Source organism: Rhinoraja longicauda, chromosome 28, assembly GCF_053455715.1.
Source record: "Rhinoraja longicauda isolate Sanriku21f chromosome 28, sRhiLon1.1, whole genome shotgun sequence".
Classification (NCBI taxonomy): Eukaryota; Metazoa; Chordata; class Chondrichthyes; order Rajiformes; family Arhynchobatidae; genus Rhinoraja; species Rhinoraja longicauda.
The window spans coordinates 4,638,583-4,663,726 of NC_135980.1; the positions used below are offsets into that span (position 1 = coordinate 4,638,583).

Here is a 25,144-nt window from a genome sequence, read left to right on the forward strand (position 1 = left end):
GAAATATGAGGTGCTGTTCCTCCAATTTCCGGTGGGCCTCACTATGGCACTGGAGGAGGCCCATGACAGAAAGGTCAGACTGGGAATGGGAGGGGGGGTTGAAGTGCTCAGCCACCGGGAGATCAGCTTGGTCAATGCGGACCGAGTGCAGGTGTTGAGCGAAGCGATCGCCGAGCCTGCTCTAAGGGCTAATTAATCGGAGTCCATAATAAGTGTCTAGCCACAGTCTTGGTACTTGGGATTGGGCTTACAGACTCGTCCTGCACGAGTACGATACAGGCTCTCCGCCTTACCCATTGTAGGTGGCAGCACCATAGGTGGTGGTTCAAACGGCACTGGTCTCGCAACAGCCTTTTTGTGGTGAAGTCACGGGTGACTATAGGCGATTTTATGGGTGATTCCGGCACCAGCGACTCCTTTGTTGGTATAAAGACCAACTTGCGGTATGCCGACGCCTGGCCTCCATCGGTCTGTAACCTGCCATCTGCGACCTCCGTGTAGCCATGTGGACGCGGCTGAGAGGCACCGGCTCATTCACCGGTAGAAGTTGTTTTCTGTTCAGCCGGTAGGTTCCTCCTTCCGATTAGAAAAGATAGGACCGTGGCTCCTGGCAGGTCCCACTAACTACACCCAGACGATCATGACCCCTCTGGGTCTGCAGACGGACCATCTGACCCTCTGACAAAGGCTGGGGAGGACGGCTAGACCTGTCGTAATACCCTTCTGGATCTGCCGTTTATGTTGCACCGGTGGAACAGGAAAACACCTTCTAGATTGAGGAGAATGGATGCTTGTATGTGGGGAGTCTTGTCGTGGTGTGCAGCAGCCATGAATACATCGTAATCCTCCTCGAAGGTGTGCCAACGTTCACCGATGTTGCCGTCGAAGACAAGTGGATCAGGCTTCCGAAACGATTCAGCCATGGTTAGAGACGTTAAAAGTCTTGAGGAAACAAATGGTGGTGACTCAAAAAGCTAAATTACATCCCACTTCTGACACCATGTTTGTGAGTGGCACTCCGGTGTATATAAGTCCTTTATTAGCATATCATTGGCAGTACAGATGCTGGTTACCGTTACCTCCAGCCCTCAGGATAGTCTAACTAACACCAGGATAACGCAGTACAAAATCCGGCGTGGATTATGGACCAGATGTACAACAGTAAAACCAGACATGGATCTACATGTAGGAGCCTAAAAACTAATGTCCAGGTTCAGGAATAGCTTCTTCCCTACAGCCATCAGGCTATTAAGCACTATAAGCTCTGAGCTGGAAAGACTTGGGGGCATTGGTTTTGTCTCTTTGCACTATTTGTTGTGTGTATATATATATATATATATATATATATATTCATTTGTTTACAGAATAGTATGTTTACATATTCTGCTGTTGCAAGTAAGAATTTCATTCTGTTTGGGTCATATGTTAATAAGATACTTGACGATCTTGAGAAAGAAAAGTAAAGTTCTCAAACTCTGGCTTCAGTGAACATTCATGATGGGGGCTTGAAGCCAATATTCCGTGGTGTTAGTGAGAAGGATTGACGGCTGGGGAAGTATGGAGAGCTGGGAGAGCAGGTGATTTGATGAAATAGGGAAGGGAGAATGGGCGAAGGAGAAAGGGTTTCGGAGTGTTGGAAGAGGTATAAGAAATATCATGTATGTGTTAATTTGTATGCAAATTCCCGTTGTCAGTGTGGTAGGATGATTCAGTTGCTTCGTAGCTGATCTCAGGCAACTGAATCATCTTACCGCAACCAAAGAACTACTAGCTACCTCTTTGATGACCCTTGGACTATCCTTGATTGGACTTGCTGGCTTTACCTTACACTAAACATTATTCCCTTATGTATCTATACACTGTAAATGGATCGATTGTAATCATGTATTGTCTTTCTGCTGACTGGTTAGCACGCAACAAAAGTATTTCACTGTACCTCGATACACGGGACAATAAACTGAACTGAAGTCTGCAGAAGAGTCTGGCACCCGAGAGTCAAGACTTTGTTATGGCTCCAATACCAATGAGTTTGGAACCATTACGTTACATAGCTCCAAGATCACGTAATGGCTTTTTGGAAGAAGATACAGAGCTTGAAAGCTGAGGTGACCAGCTTAAGAACAGCTTGTTTCCCCACTGTTATCAGACTCTTGAATTAATCACTTCTTTCTGGAGGTGCTGCCATGTACACTTTTGCTATTACATATTTACCAATTACCCTTTTGAAAGTTACTGAATGTGCTTCCACCACACATTCTGGTAGTGCATTCTGTATCTTGTTTTAAAAAAAGTTGCCATGTGTACTTTTGCCAATTAAAGTCTGGATTCTACTGGCAATAAGTTCTTAATGGAGACACTAGGAACTGCAGATGCTGGAGGGAATGGATAGGATCAGGACCCTTAAGACTCCCAAGTTTTTCTTACTGTCATTTAAAAAAAAATATCAAATTTCCCTTCAACTCTTTCTACAGTGAGAAATAAAGATACAAAATCAAATAATTCTTTGAGGAATCTCCATGTGTTGTAATATACAAAAACAATGGATATAATAGATGTAGATTTTCAGAAGGTATTTGATATGGTTATGATAAAATAAAAATGATGTAGATCGAGGACTGGGTAGCTAATAAGATTGGTCCCAGTGATGATTGGGTTATATGGTTCTGGACCTGTACTCGCTGGAGTTTAGGAGGATGAGAGGGGACCTCATTGAAACCTACTGAATAATGAAAGGCCCAGATACAGTGGATGTGGAGAGTATATTTACAGTAGTGAGAGACTCTAGGACCAGAAGGCACAGCATAAGAATGAAAGGACATACCTTTAGAATGGATATGAGGAGGAGACTTCTTTAGACGAGGGTAGTGAATCTGGAATTCATTGCCACAGATGGCTATGGAGGCCAAGTCATTGGGTATTTTTAAAGTGGAGATTGATAGGTTCTTGATTAGTGAGGGCATCAAGGTTACAGGGAAAAGGCAGGAGAATGGGGTTGAGAGGGAAAAATAGATCAGCTATGAGTGGTGGAGAAGTCGAAGGGCCGAATGGCCTAATTCTGCTCCTATAACTTATGGACATAGAGTTCTGTTTGGCAGGAAGTACCACAGGAGCTGAAACGGTGGCATCTGCTGTTGCTAATGTCCCCTTTATTTTTTTGCTGCATGTTTGGATGTGCATCTGCAGTTGATTGTCTCCATTTTTAAAAATTGCTGCATGTTTGGTTGTCGAGTATTTTATTGTTATATGTCCCAGATGGAACAATGAAATTCTTACTTGCAGCAGCACAACAGAAACTAGATAAACATAATACACTGTAAACAATGTAATAAATTTCAGCGGTGTGTCTACATATACAGTATACAAATGTTTTATTCTCGTTTATTACCATCAGGCTGTAAACACTATTGGGGGCATTGGTTTTGTCTTTTTGCACTATTATTTTTTGGTTTTTATGTGTATGTGCATGTATACACTGAGCCAAAACATTATGACCATCTGCCTAATATGCTGTTGGTCCTCCGTGTGCCGCCAAAACAGCGCCGACCCACCGAGGCATGGACTCTACAAGACCCCTGAAGGTGTCCTGTGGTATCTGGCACCAAAACATTAGCAGCAGCTCCTTCAAGTCTTGTAAGTTGCGAGGTGGAGCCGCCGTGGATCGGACTTGTCAATCCAGCACATCCCACAGATGCTCAATCGGATTGAGATCTGGAGAATTTGGAGGCCAGGGCAACGCCGTGAACACTTCATCATGTTCCTCAAGCCATTTCCGAACAATGTGTGCAGTGTAGCAGGGCGCATTATCCTGCTGAAAGAGGCCACTGCCATCAGGGAATACCATTGCCATGAAGGGGTGTACCTGGTCTGCAACGATGTTTAGGTAGGTGACACGTGTCAAATTGATGTCCACATGAAAGGCCGGACCCAGGGTTTCCCAGCAGAACATTGCCCAGAGCATCCCACTCCCTCCACCTGCTTGTTGTCTACCCACATTGCATCCTGCTGCCATCACTTGCCCTCACGCATCGATGAGCCTTGGGCACGCAACACCCTGTCGCCGGTTTGTGGTTTGTCCCTCCTCGGACCACTATCGGTAGATACCACTGCTGACTGGGAGCAAGCCTTGCCGTTTCAGAGATGCTCTGACCCAGTCAGCTGGCCATAACAATTTGTCAAAGTTGCTTAGGTCTTGCTCCTGCCCATTTCTCCTGCATCCAACACATCCACTTCAAGAACTGACTGTTCACTTGCTGCCTAATATATCCCACCCCTTGACAGGTGCCATTGTAACAAGGTAATCAATGTTATTCATTTCACCTGTCAGTGGTCATAATATTGTGGCTCATCGGTGTATATATTTACTGGATTATGTAGTTCAGAGCATATTTGGTTGTAGCGTTAATAGCCTGATGGGTTCAGCCCAGTGGTATGAATATTGATTTATCTCACTTCACGTAGCCCTGGCATTCCCTCTCTGTCTATTCCTCACCCACCCAATTCACACTAGCTTCTCATTTTCACCCTACAGCTAACAATGGCCTGTTTCCTTTATTATTGTTACTTGTTTGCATATCTTTCATTCATTGTTCTTTATCTCTCCACATCACCGTCTATATCTCTCGTTTCCCTTATCCCTAACCAGTCAGAAGAAGGGTCTTGACCCGAAACGTCACCCATTCCTTCTCTCGAGAGATGCTGCCTGTTACTCCAGCTTTTTGTGTCTATCTTTGGTTTAAACCAGCATCTGCAATTCCTTCTTACAAACAAGACATCTCTCTGTTTGGTTGTGTATTTGCATTTGTTGGTGTGCCCATTTTTTTGTGCTGCATGTTTGGATGTGCAGTTGCTCGTGTCCCCATTATTTTTTATTGCTGCATGCTTGGTTGTGCACATGCATTTGCTGGTGTCCCCATTAATTTTATTGTAGCATGTTTGGATGTGAATTTGCAGCTGCATATAATAATAATAATAATGCATTTTATTTATATAGCGCTTTTCATATACTCAAAGACGCTTTACAGAGATTTAGAGAACATAGGGAAATGAATAAATAGATAAATAAGTAAATAAGTAAACGAACAGAGAAAGGAGACAGAAGGTGAGGTGACCTTCAGTGGTTGAAGGCAGTACTGAACAGGTGAGACTTCAGCGATGTTTTGAATGTGGTGAGTGTGGAGGAGTCTCTAACGGTTTGGGGTAGTGAGTTCCATAGGGTGGGAGCAGCGATGGAGAAAGCCCTGTCCCCCCAGGATCTGAGTTTGGTCCGGATGTGGGGGGATAGGAGATTGGCAGCAGCAGAGCGGAGGGTGCAGGTGGGAGTGTGCCTGTGGAGGAGGTCGGTCAGGTAGGATGGGGCCAGGTTATGGAGGGCTTTGTAGGTTATGAGGAGGATTTTGTACTGGATTCTCTGGGGGATGGGGAGCCAGTGGAGTTTATAAAGGACGGGGGTGATATGGTCACGGATCGGGGTGTGGGCGAGTAGACGGGCAGCGGAGTTTTGAATGTATTGAAGTTTACTGATGATTTTTGAGGGTGCGCCATAGAGGAGGCAGTTGCAGTAGTCCAGACGGGAGGTGATGAAGGCGTGGATGAGGGTTTCTGCAGCTGTGGAGGAGAGGGATGGACGGAGACGGGCAATGTTTTTGAGGTGGAAGAAGGCTGTCTTTGTGATGTGTTTGTCGAAGGAGAGGGTTTGATCAAAGATGATTCCAAGATTCCGGATGTGAGGGGAGGTGGATACTGGGAGACCATCAATGTTGAGGATGAAGTTTTGGGTGGATTTGGTGAGCGTTTTTGGACCAATGATGATGATTTCAGATTTGTTGCAATTGAGTTTGAGGAAATTTGATTGAAGCCAAGATTTTATTTCAGTGATGCAGTTTGTCAGTGTAGAGTGTGTGGTGGTGGAGATTGACTTGGTGGAGATGAGGAGCTGGATATCATCTTTAAATTTTATTGCTGCATGTTTGGTCATGCATCTGCATTCGCTTGTGTGCCCATAATTTTTTTATTGCTGCATGTTTGGATGTGCAGTTGCTTATATGTCCATTAATTTTATTGCTGCATGCTTGGATGGGCAGGTGCAGTGTTGCCATTAATTTTATTGCTGCATACTTGGAATTGCATAAACATATGCACTTGCTCTTATGTCCATTAATTTTATGACCTTGTGTTTGGATGCATTTGCTGGTGTCCCCGCTTTTTGTTTTTGCTGCATGTTTGGATGTACAGTTGCCCCCATTATGTTTGCATGCATTGCCGGCATTATCCTTCATCTGCCCTTCACATGAGGCTGAGCTCTCCCCTGCAGCTGCCAGCACGCATGCGCCTCCCCTGCTGCTGCCAGCACGCATGCGCCTCCCCTGCTGCTGCCAGCACGCATGCGCCTCCCCTGCTGCTGCCAGCACGCATGCGCCTCCCCTGCTGCTGCCAGCACGCATGCGCCTCCCCTGCTGCTGCCAGCACGCATGCGTCTCCCCTGCTGCTGCCAGCACGCATGCGCCTCCCCTGCTGCTGCCAGCACGCATGCGTCTCCCCTGCTGCTGCCAGCACGCATGCGCCTCCCCTGCTGCTGCCAGCACGCATGCGCCTCCCCCGCAGGGCGGAGGTCCCGCGATATCTGGCTAGCCGGAAGTGAGGCGGACCTTTTCCGGCGGCGGCGGCAACCATGGTGGGTGTGCGGCCCGGGCGGCGAGGAGCCATCCGTCGCCATCCTGCGGCCGGGGACCCCCCGCAGCCCGGGGACACGCACGGATATTGCGGGGATAGCGAGGGGTGGGAGAGAGGGGAACGAGGATAGATCCCGGCGCCGCCATCCAAGTGTGCCCCTCTCTTCCCCTTCCCACCACCACCAACCCGTCCCCATTCCCCCCAGGGAGTCCCGCTTTCTGTACGTCTCTCCCCTGCCACCTGTGTCCCCTTGCTCCGTTTCTCGCCCCCTGCCCATTTCCCCCTCCCCCTACTGTTCCCCTGCCACCCACTCTCACCACTATCTCCCTTGGTCTCTCTCTCCCCCGCCCATCCCTCTCCCCCATGCTCTGCCCCGCCACCTGGTCCCACTACACTACCGCCCCGGGTCTCTCTCCCGTCCTTCACTCCCCCCCCCCCCCCCCCACCTATCTCCCTCTCATCCTTCGCTCTCCTCCACCCATCCACCCTTCGCTCCCCTCCCCCATCCACCCTTCGCTCCCCTCCCCCATCCACCCTTTGCTCCCCTCCCCCCACCCATCCTTTGCTCCCCTCCCCCCCACCCATCCTTTGCTCCCCTCTCCAACCCAATCTCTCCCCCTTCCCCCATCATCTCTCCCATCCCCTCCTCTCCCGCTCCCCCCCACCCAACTCCACCTATATCTCCCCTGGTTTTCCATTTTACTATCCTTAGCTGACACCCTTTTATCTTCTTTTCATACCTTGCCTTTTTTCTATCCATCTGCAATTCAAATCCCCCCTACCTGTATCCACCTAGAACGTGCCAGGCTTTGTCCTGCCTCCACCTCTTCCAGCTTTCTGCTCCCTACTATAATCAGCCTGAAAAAGAATTCAAACCTGAAATTTTGCCACTTCATTTCTCTCACTGATGCTGCCAAGTTCCTCCAGCATAGTTCTACGTGCGTCTTTTTAAGAAACGTTAGGACGTTGAGAACCGCTCAGAAATCGTAAAACCAATGAAATAAGGACTTGTTAAAATGGTGGGGGGGAGGTGTGGTTTTTAAGATGTATTTTTTAACGCAATATGGTATTGTGAACTAGAAATGTTTCCGTGATATATTTTGCAACTCACTGTGTACCTTTAAAACCTAGGCTGACCCTGTAGAACAGAAGAAAAAAAGGACTTTCAGGAAATTCACCTACAGAGGTGTGGACCTGGATCAGCTCCTTGATATGTCCTAGTAAGTTTCACTGTGCTAAATAATTATTGTGTGCCATTTATATGAATGAATATTCTGTGGGCTTGCCATGTTTTCAGTTTTTTTATTTCCCCTTCCTCACAAGTAGCAGACATCACAATTTGTAACGTAGATGGGCAGCACATGGCACAGTGGTAGAGTTGCTGCCTTGCAGCGTCGCAGACCCAGATTCGATCCTGGCTACAGGTGCTGTCTGTATGGAGTTTATATGTTCTGCCTGTGACCTGCGTGTGTTTTCTCTGGGTGCTCCGATTTCCTCCCAAACTCCAAACACGTACAGGTTTGTAGGTTAATTGGCTTCGGTAAAAATTGTAAGTTGTCCCTAGTATGTGTAGGATGGTGCTAGTGTTCTGAGAACGCTGGTCGGCGCAGAGTTGGTCACTTTATTGATCAGCCTTAAGTATCCATGCATTGAATACTGCCATATTGTCAAGTTCTAGCTTCATTCTGAGAATATATCTTGTATAGATGGAAATGGGCCCTTACAGCACATTCCTGAACCAGGTTGAGCTGGTTTCTCTTGCACGCGTTTGGTTCATATCCCTCGTAATTGTCCCTTTACAAATGTATATTAAACATTGCCCCTCTACCCCTTCCTCTAGCAATTTGTTCAGAATACCCACCACTCTTTATGTGGATATACGTGACCCGTTAAATCTTTCTCCTCTCGTCTACATGAGATAATAAACAATGAAAATTAAGCATTTCTTAGAAATGTCAAAACAAGGAACTGCGGGTTTACAAAAAAAAAAAAAGACACAATGTTGGAGTAACTCGGCAGCTCAGGCACCATCTCTGGAGTACATGGACAGGTGACGTATTGGCTCAGAACCCTTATTCAGACTGGTCCCGAGAGGGTAGAAGGCTGGCAGGGGCAGTCCAAGAGGGGGAGGAATGTTGGAGATGGGAGAAGGACTCACCAGAGGAAAGGGCCCAGTGGAGGCGATGAAGAATCATGACGTAGTATGGGAGTCAGGACACATAGAGAAATGGCATGGTGGCGCAGTAGTAGAGTTGCTGCCTTACAATGCCAGAGACCCGGGTTCAATCCTAACCCGTGCTGTCAGAGAAGCGAAGGTAGGTTTGTGGTAGATTCTGTCGTTCTGACCCTACGTTTTGTCCTGGTTTGCACATTCATACAGGAACAGATACTTTGCATTTGTTTAGACTGTAAAATGGCTAACTTGGCTCTTTCGTTCGCGACTGAACTATGTTAAAAAAATTAAGTTGGTTTCAAGAACTGCTTCGTAGTAGGAGCAGGTGATGGGAAGAGTGTGTTGCCTTTTAGTGTTACCCACTTAATTATTTATAGCTAAGTGTGGTGTCAAAAAAGGCATAAAACAATTTCAGCTGTTCCAGCCATTCTGATGCTGTTGTACGTCAGTTTATTGTGATTTGGCTGAAACACAGGTAACCAGAATGTTTTGGCATTTTGTAAATTGCATATGCGATTCAGGCTGTGGTGATCTTTATGCAGTGTGAAGTGGGACTTTCGTTTTAGATTTTCAATATTAATGTTTGGTGCTCAACCATGTCAACAGGAACCCTCTACAGCAGATTCTTCTGAAGAGCAATTTCATTTATTGGGGAAGGATCTTTGCACTCTGTTACAGTTTACAGCCAGGCCCCCCCGACACCGGTGAACATCCAGGGAATGGACATCGAGAGGGTGGATTCTTATAAGTACCTGGAGTGGTCTGCTGGAGCAGCAGCATCTCAGCGGCGGAAGGGAAGAGACTCGACAAGCTGGTCAGGAAGGCCAGCTCTGTCCTGGGTTGCCCCCTCGACTCGGTGCAGGTGGTGGGAGAGATGAGGATGATGGCAAAGACTCCCACCCCATGCAGGACATTGTCACTGCACTGAGTAGCTCCTTCAGTGACAGACTCCTTCACCCCAAGTGCGTGAAGGAGAGATATAGGAGGTTCTTCCTTCCCGCTGCTGTGAGACTGCACAACCAGCACTGCTCCCAGCAGATGAGTCAACAACACAGCTAAGAACACACAGAAAACTGATGACAATTTATGTATCATTTATTTATAATGAATGATCTCTTGCTATCCAGTTTGCTGCTGCAACACTGTAAATTTCCCCGGTGTGGGACGAATAAAGAAGTATATTATTATATTATTATTACAACATTTCGAAGCTGAAAGCAATCTTTTGTGCACAGGTTGTTGATTAGATGAAAAATATTTTCTGCAAAGAAAATTCCTGTATTCAGAATAATATTGGAACTAGGGACAGCACGGTGGCGCAGTGGCAGAATTATAGCCTTACAGTGCCAGATACCCGGATTCGATCCTGACTATGGGTGTTGTCTGTGCGGAATTTGTACGTTTTCCCCGTGACCGCGCGGGTTTTTCCGGTTTCCTCCCACACTCCAAAGAAGTAGTTTGTAGGTTAATGGGCTTCGGTAAAATTGTAAATTGTCCCTCGTGTAGGATGGTGTAAGAGTGCGGGGATCACTGGTGGGCACGGACAGGGTAGGCCGAAGGGCCTTTCTCCGCGCTGTATCTCTAAACTAAACTAAAAAAGATTAGTTTCCCCGGTTGATGTGACTATAAAGTGAGGTGCAACGTTTTCTTTTGCCTTTCAGTGAGCAGTTGATGCAGTTGTACTGTGCTCGGCAGCGGAGGCGTGTGAACAGGGGTCTGCGTCGCAAGCAGCAGTCTCTCCTCAAGCGCCTGCGGAAGGCCAAGAAGGAAGCTCCACCCATGGAGAAACCCGAGGTGGTGAAGACACATCTTCGTGACATGGTGATCCTTCCGGAGATGGTCGGCAGCATGGTCGGTGTGTACAACGGCAAAACCTTCAACCAGGTTGAAATCAAGGTAACGGGAAGTTCCCCTTTGACATCAATTATCTGGCATTATTACTAACGTGCTTTAGGTGAGCATGACAAGGGTTTGGCATCACCTTGGGTATGAGTTGGAATCATATTGACTTTGCACTGGGAGATTGTGCAGTATTCAAATACAGTAGAAATCCTGCCTATTGTCCCCATTTATAGGGGGCGGCACAGTGGAGTAGTGGTAGAGTTGCTGTCTTTACAGTGCAAGAGACCCAGCTTCAATCTTGACTACAGGTGTTGTCTGTATGGAGTTTGGACATTCTCCCCGTGACCGTGTGGTCTTCTTCAGACAAAGATAAGAGAAAATCCAACCCGAAACGTCACCTATTCCTGCTCTCCAGAGATGCTGCCTGACCCGCTGAGTTATTCCAGCATTTTGTCTGTCTTCAGCAGCTGCTTATAGTTGCGTTTAAATAGAACAGAAAATAACACCAAGTCATTAAGAGAGCCGTTAAATTTTGGTACACTTCATTGATACCAAAAGGTAAGAGTGACTCGCCAAGTTACCCCAGCGTTTTGTGTCCATCTTTGGTATAAACAAGCACTTGCAGTTACTTCCTACACATTTTATAAGCTGTTGGTTATTGATTCTGATGGCATCACCATTCATGGATTTTAAATGGTGAAATTGCTTTTCAATCTTGACCAACAATTTGGTACATTTTAGTTTCTTGGTGCTAGTTTATGAAATGGGGATGGAATCTGCAGTAATGTGTTGAGGTGAAGTTAAATTCAAGAAATAATTATTTGGAGAATTGTGTTTCATCTTGGCTGCACTGCTGTAGGAGGGATGTTGTTAAGCTGGAAAGAGTGCAGAGATTTACGAGGATGGTGCCAGGGCTTGGGGTGGGGGGGGGGGGGCTGAGCTATAGGGAGAGGGTGGGCAGGCGAGGACTTAATTCCTTGGAGGATGAGGGTGAACTTATAGAAGTGTATAACATCATGAGGAGAATAGGTAGGGTGAATGCACAGTTACCCACAGTGGGGGAATGGGTCCATGAAAAAGTTGCACCTCGGGTTCCTATTAAATCATTTCACCTCTTGTCTTAACGGGGAACCGTTTAAGGTGAGGGGGGGGGGGGGGGGTCGGAACCTGAGGAGAAACATTCTCATACAGAGGGAAGTGGGTATATGAAACGAAATGCCAGAGGAGGTACTGTAAGCTGGCCAATCTATTTTTGGGCTAACCAGTGGTTTGCAACTTGCAGTGTAGCCTCTGTACTTCTGTTCATGCAGTCTTCTGCGGACAGTGGTCATTGATAAATCCACACCTGACTCCTGAAGAGTTTCTGATCTGTTGGACAGGTGTTTGGGGATTTTTTTCACCCGCTCCAAATTCCTGTCAACTTTTCCCAAAGGTTAACGCCTCAGGGCATTAGATCAGAGAAGCGAAGGTGGGTGTGTGGGTGATTGATCTACTCTGACCTTACGTTTTGTCCTGATTTGCTGATTCATACAGGAAAAGATGCTTTGCATTTGTTTAGACTGTAAAATGGCTAACGTGACTCTTTCGTTAGTGACTGAACTATGTTAAAAAAATTAGTGTTTCACACTAGGGCATCAGAGATGTCCTCATTCTTCAGGAAATGGGGCTTCCCCTCTTCCATTATAGATGAGGCTCTCACTAGGGCCTCTTCTATATCCCGCAGCCCCGCTCTTGCTCCCCCTCCCCCCCACTCGTAACAAGGACAGAATCCCCCTCGTTCTCACCTTCCACCCCATCAGCCAGCGTATCCAACAAATCATCCACCAACATTTCCGTCACCTCCAACGGGACCCCACTACTGGCCACATCTTCCCATCCCCTCCCCTTTCTGTGTTCTGCATAGACCGTTCCCTCTGTAACTCCCTGATCCACTCGTCCCTTCCTACCCAAACCACCCCATCCCCGGGCACTTTCCCCTGCAACCGCACGAGATGCAACACCTGTCCGTTTACCTCCCCCCTCAACTCCATCCAAGGACCCAAACAGTCTTTCCAGGTGAGACAGAGGTTCACCTGCATCTCCTCCAACCTCATCTATTGTATCCGCTGCTCTGGATGTTAACATCTTTACATCGGCGAAACCAAACACAGGCTTGGCGATCGTTTCGCTCAACACCTTTGCTAAGTCCGCCTTAACCAACCTGATCTCCCAGTGGCTGAGCACTTCAACTCCCACTCCCAGTCTGACCTTTCTGTCATGGACCTCCTCCAGTCCCATAGTGTGGCCCACCGGAAATTGGAACAGCACCTCATATTTTGCTTGGGCAGCTTGCAGTCCAGCGGTATGAACATTGACTTCTCCAACTTTAGATAGTTCCTCTGTCCCTCTCTTCCCTTCCCAGTTCCCCCTCTATCTTCCTGTCTCCACCTATATCCTTCCTTTGTCCCGCCCCCCCCTGACATCAGTCTGAAGAAGGGTCTCGACCCGAAACGTCCCATTACTTCTATCCTGATATGCTGCCTGACCTGCTGAGTTACTCCGGCATTTTGTGAATAAATACTTTCGATTTGTACCAGCATCTGCAGTTATTTTCCTACACTACCTGTTAAAAAAATTAAGTAGGTTTAAGAACTGCTTTGTAGCAGGAACAGATGATGGGGAGAGTGTGTTGCCTTTTAGTGTTACCCACTTAATTCTTTATTATAGCTAAGTGTGGTGTCAAAAAAGGCATACAATAATTCCAGCTGTTCCAGCCATTCTGATGCTGTTGTACGTCAGTATATTGTGATTCGGCTGAAACACAGGTGACCAGAATGTTTGGCATTTGGTAAATTGCATTGAGATTCGGGCTGTGGTGATCTTTGTGCAGCGTGAAGTGTGGGGCTTTCGTTTTAGATTTTCAATATTAATGTTTGGTGCTCAACCGTGTCAACAGGAACCCTCTCCAGCAGATTCTGTGGAACAGCACCCTGGGCCCTTGAAGGGCAATTTCATTTGTTGGGGAATGGTCTTTGTACTCCCTTACAGTTTACAACGTATCGAAGCTGAAAGCAATCTAAATATTTTTTACAGCAAAAAAAATTTCTGCAAAGATAAAGCAATTTTCTATCAAAATTCCTGTATTCACAAACATAGTATTGCAGGAGGCTGTCTGTATGGAGTTTGCACGTTCCCCCAGTGACCACATGGATTTTCTCTGGATGTTCCAGTTTCCTCCCACACTAGGTTGATTGGCTTTGGTAAAAATTGTAAATTGTTCCTAAGTGTGTGGGATATAGTTAATGTACGGGGATCGCTGGTCGGCGCAGACTTGGTGGGCTAAAGGGCCTGTTTCCGTACTGTAGCCCTAAACTAATTAAGCAGTCTCTCTTATTCAAAACTGAAGAAGCATCAAGTAATTTGTGGCATTTTTAATTTTGCATACAAAAAGCAATGTTTTTGCATTAATCAGATTGGAAAATATTCAAGTCTTTGGAGAGAGAACAGAGATAGTATTTCACATGGTTGACTTTTCATCAGAATTTGGTTCCCCTACAGATGTTGCCTGACCTAATATCCAACATCCGCTGTATTTTCATTTGGAATTACTATTTCTGCTTCTTCTTATGTCCAACGCAGTGAGATCGTGCCAACGTATTTTGTTTTTTAAAGTAAACATGACAGTTGATTTAAGGATGAGAAATCATCTGGTGTTCTCTCTGAAAGTTGGCAAACAGTTCCCAGTGTTTATATTGGATTTTGGAACAATCACTGGATACAAACAACCCTTTGGTGTGTGACATTGCTATCTTAATATTAAACTGTCTGCCAAAAGGGATTGATCTGACTGATGGTTGTCAGTCCATGTGCATCTTTGAATACTCCCCGTCATCTGGTATGTTAGCTTATGTGTGCAATTATGATGTGTTCAGTTAATAGTTGATTTTTGTTTCTTTCAGCCTGAAATGATTGGCCACTACCTTGGAGAGTTCTCTATCACCTACAAACCTGTCAAGCACGGTCGACCTGGTATTGGCGCCACTCACTCCTCCAGATTCATCCCTCTGAAGTAGTGTCATGGAAATGTTGTGTAAATAAAACTCATTCCAGTACAATTTGGTTTGGAATCTTTTATTTTTCAAAAACTTGTTTTATTTTCCCATTCTGATAATAACTGCAATTGAACAGGAAGATGTTGAGGAAATAGGTTCAGTGCATGTGATTTAAATGCTTGCATTAATTTTCATTCCTTTCAAAGCCTTTTTGAGACCTAAGTCTGATTCTTCTGAAACACATCGCACTGGACAACGCTGGATTGATATTTAAGCCTTACCTTTTACAAGATCTGCGTTTTGCCCTTGGTCAACAGCCAGAATCTGAGGAAGCGTCATGTTCCCTCCCCAAATGCTGCTGGACCCGCTGAGTTCCTACGGCACTTTGTTTTTTTTTCCAGCAAGTAAAACTGAGTTTCATCAGAAACTAAGAACCGCAGATGCTGATTTATTCCAGAGATAGATGTAAAGTGTTGGAGTAACTCGGTGGGTCAGGCAGCTTTGGAGAAAAAGGATGGTGACGTTTCGGGTTGGAACTCATGTTGCTCTCTTCCCCCTCCTCAACGAGTTCCGTGTTCACCATGAAGTAAAGCTTTTCTTCCATGGCTACTGCCTCCTTGCCACCTTTTATGGAAAGGAGTCCTCACCAGCCAGTGATGATGACTCCCGTCACCAACACTTCCTGCACCTCGTGAAGAAGCGACCTAATCCGAAACGTCACCTATCCTTTATCTCCGGAGATGCTGCCTGACCCGCTGAATTGCTCCAGCACTTTGTGTCTATCATTTATAGGCACATTGTTTTGATAAGTAGACATGCGGAACTGCAAATGCTGGAATCTTGTGCAAAAAAAACAAAATGTTGGAGCAACTCAGCAGGCCAGGCAGAATATGGGCATGTGACATTTCAGGTCGGGATCTTTCTTGAGACCGAAGGGATATGACCTGAAACGTCACCTGTCCATGTTTTCCAGGATGCTGCCTGACCCGCTGAGTTACGCCAGCGCTAATTTTATTTGACGTGTATTTTTTTCGATAGTCTTGCATCTGAACGCAACATTTTTCTGAATACTTCAGAAGAACAATGAGTATACTGAGCATTTCACTTTATTTCCAAACTTTTTTCAAATTTGAGACCCTTCTTCAGTGTGGAATGGGACGGAGTCTTTGCCACCTAGTGATGACCCCTTCTGTCTCCACCTGTCTTCTTAGACTCCCCCGGACGGCCTTCTACCCTCTAGTCATTTTCATTTATAACTGCCGGCAGAATATCAATCGTCTTAACTTTTCTACTCATTCTGAAGAAGGGTCCCAGCCTGAAGGTTCTGCCTTTTTAGGGCAGAGATAGATTCTTGATTAGTACGGGTGTCAGGGGTTATGGGGAGAAGGCAGGAGAATGGTTGAGAGGGAGAGATAGATCAGCTATGATCGAATGGTGGAGTAGACTAGAAGGGCCGAATAGCCTAACTCTACTATTACATGAACTTGTGAGAGAACATATTGGAAATCGCAGATTAGGCAGCATCTGTGGAGATAGAAAGTCCACATTCCTCAATTCTATAAGTTGCACTTTATGGCACCCCCTTCCACCAGTATCTAACAAACGGCAGCTCCAAGAGGTGGGCAGTGTCATGTAGTTAAACAGCCGATGGTTCACTCAAAGGGAGGTAGGTGTATGGAAGAAACTGCCAGAGGCTGTAGTTGAGGCAGGGTCCATCCCAACATTTAAGAAATAGACAGGTATATGGATAGGACAGGTTTGGAGGGATATGGACCAAATGCTGGCTGGCGGGACTAGTGTAGCTGGGACATGTTGGCCGCTGTGGGCAAGTTGGGCTGAAGGGCCTATTTCCACACTATGACCGAGATGAGGATTTTTTTTTAGTCAGTGGTGAATCTGGAATTCATTGCAACAGACGGCTGTGGAGGCCAGGTCAATGGATATTTTTAAGGCTTGATGACCATGGGCGGCACACAGTGGCACAACTGGTACTGCTGCTGCCTCTGTGCCAGAAACCCTGGTTTGATCCTGACCTCGGGTGCTACCTGTGGAGTTTGCACATTCTTCCTGTGACCATGTGGATTTCCTCCCACACCCCATAGACGTGCGGGTTTGTGGGTTGATTGGCCTCCGTAAATTATCTCTAGTGTGTAGGGAGTGGATGAGAAAATGGGATAGCATGGAACTAGTGTGAATGGAGATTGATGGTGTGAACTTGGTGGGCTGAAGGACATGTTTTTAAGGTGTGTCTCAAAACCAAATGAAAGATTTCTGATATTCTCTATTTTAGATTGACTTTTAGAAAATACAACCTATGTCATCCATCTGTATTTTTCAGTCGTACATATGAACAAGCAAGCAAGGGAACAGATGTACATAACAACTGCAAAGGCGTTCTTTTGTTTACTTTGAAGCATAGTGCAGACTACTATCTGCTCACAGGGATTTGCATCGCATTTAAAGTTAGGTTGCCTCAGTAAACCAGGGCAGATCACATGCCACAGAATGAGGAAAGCTCCTTCGGTTAACATTCGGGCAAGCATGCTGTCTGGCAAGCAAGAGATATCTCTGGGCTGCCTCGCGTTCTGGAGGAAAGCCACAGCAAACAACAGCGTGATGACCAATATAAGTTGCAGAGCGAACAGGTTGAAGGGTGAAATAATCGAAAAGCTGTTGTAACACTCGTGACGGCAGCCGACGCGAGTGGAATTGCAGATCAGATCCCCCAGGTCATCGTTCCACACGGTTCCTGCAGTGACGATGATGATGACGAATCGAACGGCGAATAGTAACGCCAGGCTGGATTTGACGCAGAAGGGAGTGTGGGGTTGCGTGCCGCTTAAAAACGTGATGATCATCCCAATGTCCAACTTCATCTCGCATTTGCTGAAAATAAATTAAAAACAAAAAAGGCTTGTTACCACTGGCACAATAATTGTTGTTTACTGTTCAGTACAAGTCGGCCTATACATAAACACTTGGATACATATTAGATAAGCATAGAAAATAGGTGCAGGAGTAGGCCATTCGGCCCATTCAATATGATCATGGCTTATCATTCAATATGATCATGGCTGATCATCCAAAACCAGTACCCCATAGCAGAAGTGTCCAAGTCACGGGACTGGAAACTGGAAGTGTCCTGAGCTAATTCTGCTCCCACCATCGTCTACTGTGCAAGTGAGGCTCCCACTGATTGTCGCCAGAAGCTCGCGCCCTTTTCAGGACGGACGATGACAGTGATGTAACATTTGAAACATGGATGATGGACACGAATAGAAGAAGTACCCTGTTCCTGCATTCTCCCCATATCCCTTGGTTCCGTTAGCCCTAAGAGCTATATCTAACTCTCTTGAAAACATCCAGTGAATTGGCCTCCACTGCCTTCTGTGGCAGAGAATTCCACATCTCAGATACAGTACAAGTGTATAGCAGTTGTACACTAGTACTGTATCTGCCTTGCTTTTCCAATTTGTACCTAAGTGCCAACGTATAGGGACATCAGTCTGAAAAAGGGTCTCGATCCGAAACGTCACATCAGTCTGAAGAAGGGTCTCGACCCGATTCGTCACCCATTCCTTCTCTCCAGAGATGCTGCCTCTGATGCTGTCCCACTGAGATACTCCAGCATTTTGTGTCTATCTAATGTGTTGGGGTACTTGTACTGAACTGTATACAAAAATGAATTTCACTGTACCTCGTGACATGTGACAAATAAAGTCCCATCCCATCCCATGTACTCTGCTCTACCAGTATTTTCCCGCAGACAAGCGACTGCAAAACACAGCGTTGGAGCAACTCAATGGGCCAGGAACCTTTTGTTGGGGTAATAGACAGTCGATGTTTTGGGTTGGCACCCGTTTAGTTTGGAGATAAAGCGCGGGAACAGGCCCAGCGATCCCCGCACACTAACACGATCCCACACGCACTCAGGACAATTTACAATTTTTACTAAATCCAATTAACCTACAAACACGGAATTGCTGATGCTGGAATTTTGAGCAAAATTCCCCACTTCCCCAGGACGGCCGGGATATGGAGCTGGATCGGGAAGGCACGGGTGAGAAAGAGAGTCTTAGAATTCAATGATCATATTGTGTAGGAAGGAACTGCAGATGCTGGTTTACACTGAAGATCGACGCAAAAATGCTGGAGTAACTCAGCGGGTCAGGCAACATCTCTGGAGAAAAAACAGGTGGTGTTTCTGGTAGGAGACCCTTCTTCAGACCGAGAGAGAGGGCAGAGGGAATCTAGAGGTATGAAAAGGTACAAAGAACAAATAAATGAAAGGAATGAAAAGAAGAAATTAAACCCAAGCAGACGATCAAGGAATGGTGGAGCCCACAATGGTCCATTGTTGGCTGTGGAGAAGGTGATAACAAGTGGATACAACAGTGAAACTAAGCAGGACGATATTTACTCCAACACTTTGTATTTTGCTCATGCTTCCAGCAACTGCAGATACTTGGCACCTTTCTTTTAGTTTAGTTTAGTTTAATTTAGAGATACAGCATCTAAACAGGTTCTTCAGCCCACCGAGTCCATGCTGACCATCGATTACCCGAGTTTGCGCCATCAATCTCCGTTCGCACCAGTTCTATGTTACACCACCTTCTCATCCACTCCCCACACACTAGGGGCAACTTTACAGAGGCCAATTAGTTCTACGTTATCTCACATTAAGTGGCAAATTTTACAGAGGCCAATTCACCTACAAACCCACCCGTCTCTGAGATGTGGGAGGAAAACAGAGCACTTAGAGGAAACCCACACGGTCACAGGGAGAACGTGCAAACTCCACACAGGCAGCACCCGAAGTCAGGATCGAACCCGGGACTCTGGCGCTGTGAGGCAGCAGCTCTACCAACTGCGCCACCAATCCCTGCTCACATCATCTCTGCCAAGTCAAGTTTATTTGTCACCTACACATACAAGATGTGCAGTGAAATGAAAGTGGCAATGCCTGCGGATTGTGCAAAAAAAAATCACAATTACAGCATAAAAATTAAAATTAATACAGAAATTTTTTTTTAGTCCCTGGAGTTATAATAGTTAACAGTTCTGATGGCCTGTGGGAAGAAACCCCGTCTCATCCTCTCCGTTTTCACAGCGTGACAGGTGGCGTTCCATGACCCTACTTTGTTCCCATGTTTCATAATCCATCCATATATTCTGCTGTTTTACTTCTATCCACCAAGGTGGATGACTTCACATTTTCCACACATTACAGCCCCCTCTGTTAGCAGGTCTCTGTCTCCATGAAATCCCTGCAGACAATTCATGCTGCCACCAGATAGAGTTTGCACAGCTGTGAGCCAGCTCCAATCCCTTAGGGCCGCGCAGAGCTGCTGCCTTGCAGCACCAGAGAACCAAATTTGATCCCGACTACGGGTGCAGTCTGTACGGGGTTTCCACGTTCTCCCCGTGACCGCGTGGGTTTCTCCGGGTGCTCCCATTTGCTCCCACATTCCAAAGACATGAAGGTTTTGTAGGTCAATTGGCTTCTGTAAATTGTCCCTGGTGGGTGGGATAGAACTAGTGTACAGGCGGTCGCTGGTGGTCTTGGACTCAGTGGGCCGAGGGGCAGATATCCACGCTGTATCTCCAAACTAAACTAAGCTTCCCACTTGTCACAGTGCCTCAAGTGGAAAATCACCCATTTATTTCATCACTCTGCTTTCTGTTTGTTAGCAATTCCGTAATCAATGATTCCATTATACTTTAATCTTTGCCCACGTGCTGTTCAACTGTGTTCTAATTGAGAACCTCTTGTGTGGCTTGTAGAGCTGCTGCCTCACAGTGGCAGAGACCCCGATTCGACCCTGGCCTGTGGATGGTGTGGATGCTCCACCTCTGCATGTGACCCCTGTGACCGCGTGGGTTTTCTCCGGGTGATCTGGTTTCCCCCCACACCTCAACGATGTGCGGGTTTGTGGGATAATTGGCCTCTGTAAATCGCCCTTAATGTGCGCAGGGAGTGGATGGGGAAAGTGGGATAACGTGGAACTAGTGTGAACGGGTGATCGTCGCCGGCCAGCGTGGACGTTGGGCCGAAGGGCCTGTTTCCCTGCTGTATCTTTCAATCAGTCAAGGACTGGGGATTGGCACAGGGGTCTGAGCTGCTTCTCCTGGTCGTGTGGGGAAGCTGCAATTGCAACACTACTACACCCCCCCCCCACTCCACTAAATCTCACCTATCGCTTCCGTATCTCTGGTCGGCAGACTCTCCCCTGGGCCTGACATAGCTGCTGCTCTATCCCTGCCGTCTCTCTCCCCTCCTCTACTGGTACAGGGCATCCAGAACAACAGGGTTTAGAGCATAGAACAAGGCAGCACAGGAACAGGCCCTTCGCCCCGCAATGCCTGTGCTGAACATGACACCAAGACCAACTCCCAGATGCCTGCCCATGTCCCCAAATCCCCCCATATGCCTATTCAAAGGTCTCTCAAACTCCACTCTTGTATCTGCCTCCACCACCACACCCGGCAGCACGTTCCAGGTGCCATCTACCCCCATGTGTGTAAAAGAAAACTTGATCTGTGCACCTCCTGTAAACTTTGCCCCTCTCAGCTTCAAGCTATGCCCTCTAGTATCTGATTTTCCCATCCTGGGAAGAAGGTTCTGACCATGTACCACATCAATACCTCTCATAATTTTGTACACTCTATCAGGTCTCCCCACAACCCCCAACAATCCAAGTCTGTTCAACTTCTCCCTGTAGCTAATGCCTCCTCATCCACACCCAGAAGAGATCTCTTCTGACCTCTTTGCCAGGAGAGGGTATTCTGGTAAACTTCTTCTGCACCTTCTCCAAAATGTGGTGACCGGAACTGCACACAATATACATGCAGCTCACCGAAGTCCCATAAACGTACATCGTGGCCTCTTGGCTCTTATACTCAATGCCAGATGAACGCGAGTGTACCATATGCCTACTTTACCAATCTAGCGCCTTGTGTTGCCACTTTCAGGGAGTCATGGACTTGGACTCCGATACCTCAGTACATCAGAGCTGTTTTTAATTCCCAGTGTGCGTGTTTGAGAGAGAAAAAGAGCGAGAGAGGGACGGAAAAATAAAGAGAAAGAAGGCAGGACAAGGTGCAGAAAGGAACTGCAGATGCTGGTTTAAACCGAAGATAGACACAAAGTGCTGGAGTAACGCGGTGGGACAGGCAGCATCTCTGGAGAGAAGGAATAGGGTGACGTTTCGGGTCGAGACCCTCCTGCAGAATCATACAATGTTCAGGACAACGTTCAGATGACGGCAGGAAACAAAAGAGTTGCTTTATTGCATTGAATAACGTTACTGAAAGCAACAAAAAAAAAGTCCCTGGATAGATGAAGTAACAGGCCACCGGCAGAGAATGAAAGGCCTTAAGATTTCTCTCAATAGCAACGCAAGAGATTGAAAATCTGAAGTGGGAAATGGTTAACAGGTGAGAGAGAGAGAGAGAGAGAGAGAGAGAGAGAGAGAGAGAGAGCAGAGCTGCATGTTGTTCAGGCTCGGTAAGTCTTTGGACAGGACTTTCATGAAGAAGCCAATTAATTGACCGGAATTAATTAATTGAGTGATATGAAATGTATGTACATATGTATGTGAAATAAAGAATATTGATCTAAATATATCAACTCACCCGTGCCTCTTCGAAGTGATTCGGACTGCGATCAGACAGGAAGAGTAAAATTTTCCAGTTGCCTGCTCTGTTTAATGACATTTGATCCCTCCTGCTGGGAAAGTAACACTATATACATATTGACAGTAAAGGTTATAAAACATAATGAGGGCACTTCAGGATTTATCTTAAGAAGATAACTGCAGATGCTGGTACAAATCGAAGGTTTTTATTCACAAAATGCTGGAGTAACTCAGCAGGTCAGGCAGCATCTCGGGAGAGAAGGAATGGGTGACGTTTCGGGTCGAGACCCTTCTTCAGTCTCCCATTCCTTCTCTCCCGAGATGCTGCCTGACCTGCTGAGTTACTCCAGCATTTTGTGAATAAAAATTCAGGATTTATCTTAATGCATCACCTTTTCAAACCTTATCAGCAAACATAGTGGATAGACACAAAATGCTGGAGCGACTCAACGGGGCAGGCAGCATCTCTGGAGAGAAGGAATGGGCAACGTTTTGGGTTGAAACCCTTCTTCAGACCGACATCTGCAGTCCCCCCCGAAGGCAAATGCAGTGGGACAGCTTTACAAATGTTTGTTTCAAAATGATTAATAGCTTTTATTGCACAACGGGCAATTATTGTTTAGATGTACCAGATCCCAGAAGTCATGTGCTTTTTCTCCAACGATTAGGACTGCACACTCTCTACTTCTCATGAAGTAAATCACCCACCGCAACCCCCTCTCCTGTATCCACCTATCACTCACCGGGCTTTGCTTTACCCCCTCTTCTATTTTCCATCCTTCTACATCATACTCTGCATGAATCTGAAGAAGGGTCTCGGTGAGGAGGGGGAAGGGAGAGTGGGTGGAGTAATTTAGTTTAGATATACAGCGCGGAAACAGGCCCTTTGGCCCACTGAGTCGGCGCCAACCAGCGATCCCCGCACACTAGCACTATCCTACACACTAGGGACAATTTTACAATCTTTGCCGAAGCCAATTAACCTACAAACCTGTACGTCTTTGGAGTGTGGGAGGAAACCGAAGCACCCGGAGAAAACCCACACGGTTACGGGGAGCACGTACAAACTCCGTACAGACAGCACCATTGGTCAGGGTCGAACCCGGATCTCTGGCGCTGTAAGACGGCAACTCTACCGCTGCGCCACCGTGCTGCCCTTGATGACCTCCTTAAAGTAAGCGACCTCCTTATCCAGCTTTCCACCCCTCCACCGCACTTCATCAACCTGGAGACGGGACGTGGCCTGCAGTGGTGCGGAGCGGTGGAGCAGCGGTGGAGAACGTCTACACATCGCCAGGGCCAAGATGACCCCTGCAACACTGGCCCAGTGCCCTTGCCAGGATAACGGGCCTTTATGGCCATGTTAAGACTAATGTTTAAAACAAATTCAGACTTGAGGGATACAAGATGGCGCCTAAAACATGCCGACTCTCGTGCGCTGACTCAGTGTGTTCCACCATCTTACACTCTTATACTTAGGTATGATTGTGCCTTAATGTATACTAGGATTGTCACTGAACCGTAGGCAAACACAGAATTTAATTGTACTTGGTTACACGTGACAGTGAAGTAACATTGAACCATTGACCCGACCCGAAACATCGTCTGCCCATTCCCTCCACAGATGCTGCCTGGCCCGCTGAGTTCCTTCAGCATTTTCTGTTTATTTGCTTAAGATTCTGCATTTGCAGTTTCGAGCATCACTAGCAGAAGGAGGAGTTAAGTCAAGTCATCCTATTACAATGTTTGTCAATCATATGTCAGAACTTTTATTCTGGTGATAAGACATGTGTATTACGGGAAACAGAAAGTTATGTGTGGGAAAGAACTGCAGATGCTGGTTTAAGTCGAAGGTAAATACAAAATGCTGGAGTAACTCAGCGGGTCAGGCAGCATCTCTGGGGAGAAGGGATGGGTAACTTTTCGGGTCGAGACCCTTCTTCAAGTTGCAAGCAAATTTAACATAGAAAAATATGCTCAAAGTTCATGTGTTTTTTCCATGCAGCTAATCTTAGTGCTATTAGTTTCACTCTCAACTCCACATAATAAAGCAACCCCCCCCCCCCCCACTCCCCTCACCTGTTTCCACCTATCACTTGGCAGGCTATGCCTGACTACCGACATCTTTCTCCCCTATACTCCATCAGTATGGAGCCAATAACCAGACATTAGGAGATATCATAAGAGATGGATAGGAACGATTTAAGGTTTAGAGGGCCATGGGTCAAACGTGGGGCAATGGGAACAAGTGTAGATGGTCATCTTGGTCGGCATGGACGAGTTGGGCTCAAGGGCCTGCTTAATCGCTCAATATTGTAAAAATGCAGCTCTATAGGGCTTTGGTTGAGTCTGCTGTATGACTCTATGAAGTAAACTTGGTGAGGGGTTGGTTTTATGGAACTTTTTGAAGAGAGGGTTATGTCCAGAACCTAGAGTCAAGGCAGCTTAGGCCACAGCTGTGAATGGTCCCTCCTGCTGGGAAAGTAACACTGCAAAAGACAGTAAAGGTTATAAAACATAATGAGGGCATTTCAGGATTTATCTTAATGCATCACCCTTTCAAACCTTATCAGCAAACACAGTGGACAGACACAAGACATAGAAACATAGAAAATAGGTGCAGGAGGACGCCATTCGGCCCTTCGAGCCAGCACCGCCATTCATTGTGATCATGGCTGATCATCCACAATCAGTAACCCGTGCCTGCCTTCTCCCATATCCCTTGATTCCACTAGCCGCCAGAGCTCTATCTAACTCTCTCTTACGTTCATCCTGTGATTTGGCCTTCACTG

General features: G+C 46.5%; 2 protein-coding genes and 2 non-coding genes across 4 annotated transcripts; 3 read left to right on the forward strand and 1 right to left on the reverse strand.

The window, feature by feature from the left end:
• Positions 1-6,603: 6,603 nt before the first annotated feature.
• rps15 (ribosomal protein S15) lies at positions 6,604-14,778 on the forward strand. Its single transcript, XM_078423909.1, has 4 exons — positions 6,604-6,670; positions 7,801-7,889; positions 10,504-10,738; positions 14,623-14,778. The coding sequence occupies exons 1-4, from the start codon at positions 6,668-6,670 to the stop codon at positions 14,734-14,736; spliced, it is 441 nt and encodes a 146-aa protein (XP_078280035.1). The 5' UTR covers positions 6,604-6,667; the 3' UTR covers positions 14,737-14,778.
• On the forward strand, positions 9,186-9,317 carry LOC144607467 (small nucleolar RNA SNORA13). The gene has a single exon (XR_013549106.1). It is a non-coding gene; the product is annotated as a small nucleolar RNA SNORA13 (small nucleolar RNA).
• On the forward strand, positions 13,354-13,488 carry LOC144607463 (small nucleolar RNA SNORA13). Its single transcript, XR_013549103.1, has one exon. It is a non-coding gene; the product is annotated as a small nucleolar RNA SNORA13 (small nucleolar RNA).
• Positions 14,779-17,027: 2,249 nt separating the features above from the next.
• On the reverse strand, positions 17,028-22,463 carry LOC144607030 (gap junction beta-2 protein-like). Its single transcript, XM_078423580.1, has 2 exons — positions 22,351-22,463; positions 17,028-17,601 (listed from the first exon to the last, which is right to left on the reverse strand). The coding sequence occupies exon 2, from the start codon at positions 17,589-17,591 to the stop codon at positions 17,028-17,030; it is 564 nt and encodes a 187-aa protein (XP_078279706.1). The 5' UTR covers positions 17,592-17,601; positions 22,351-22,463.
• Between the last annotated feature and the right edge of the window lie 2,681 nt (positions 22,464-25,144).

Bases quoted from the DNA above. Each gene is read 5' to 3' on its own strand.
- LOC144607030 (XM_078423580.1), bottom strand. From the start codon at position 17,591: ATGAAGTTGGACATTGGGATGATCATCACGTTTTTAAGCGGCACGCAA.
- rps15 (XM_078423909.1), top strand. The intron at 7,890-10,503 runs GTAAGTTTCACT...TTTGCCTTTCAG, and splicing joins CAGCTCCTTGATATGTCCTA to TGAGCAGTTGATGCAGTTGT. The intron at 10,739-14,622 runs GTAACGGGAAGT...TGTTTCTTTCAG, and splicing joins TCAACCAGGTTGAAATCAAG to CCTGAAATGATTGGCCACTA.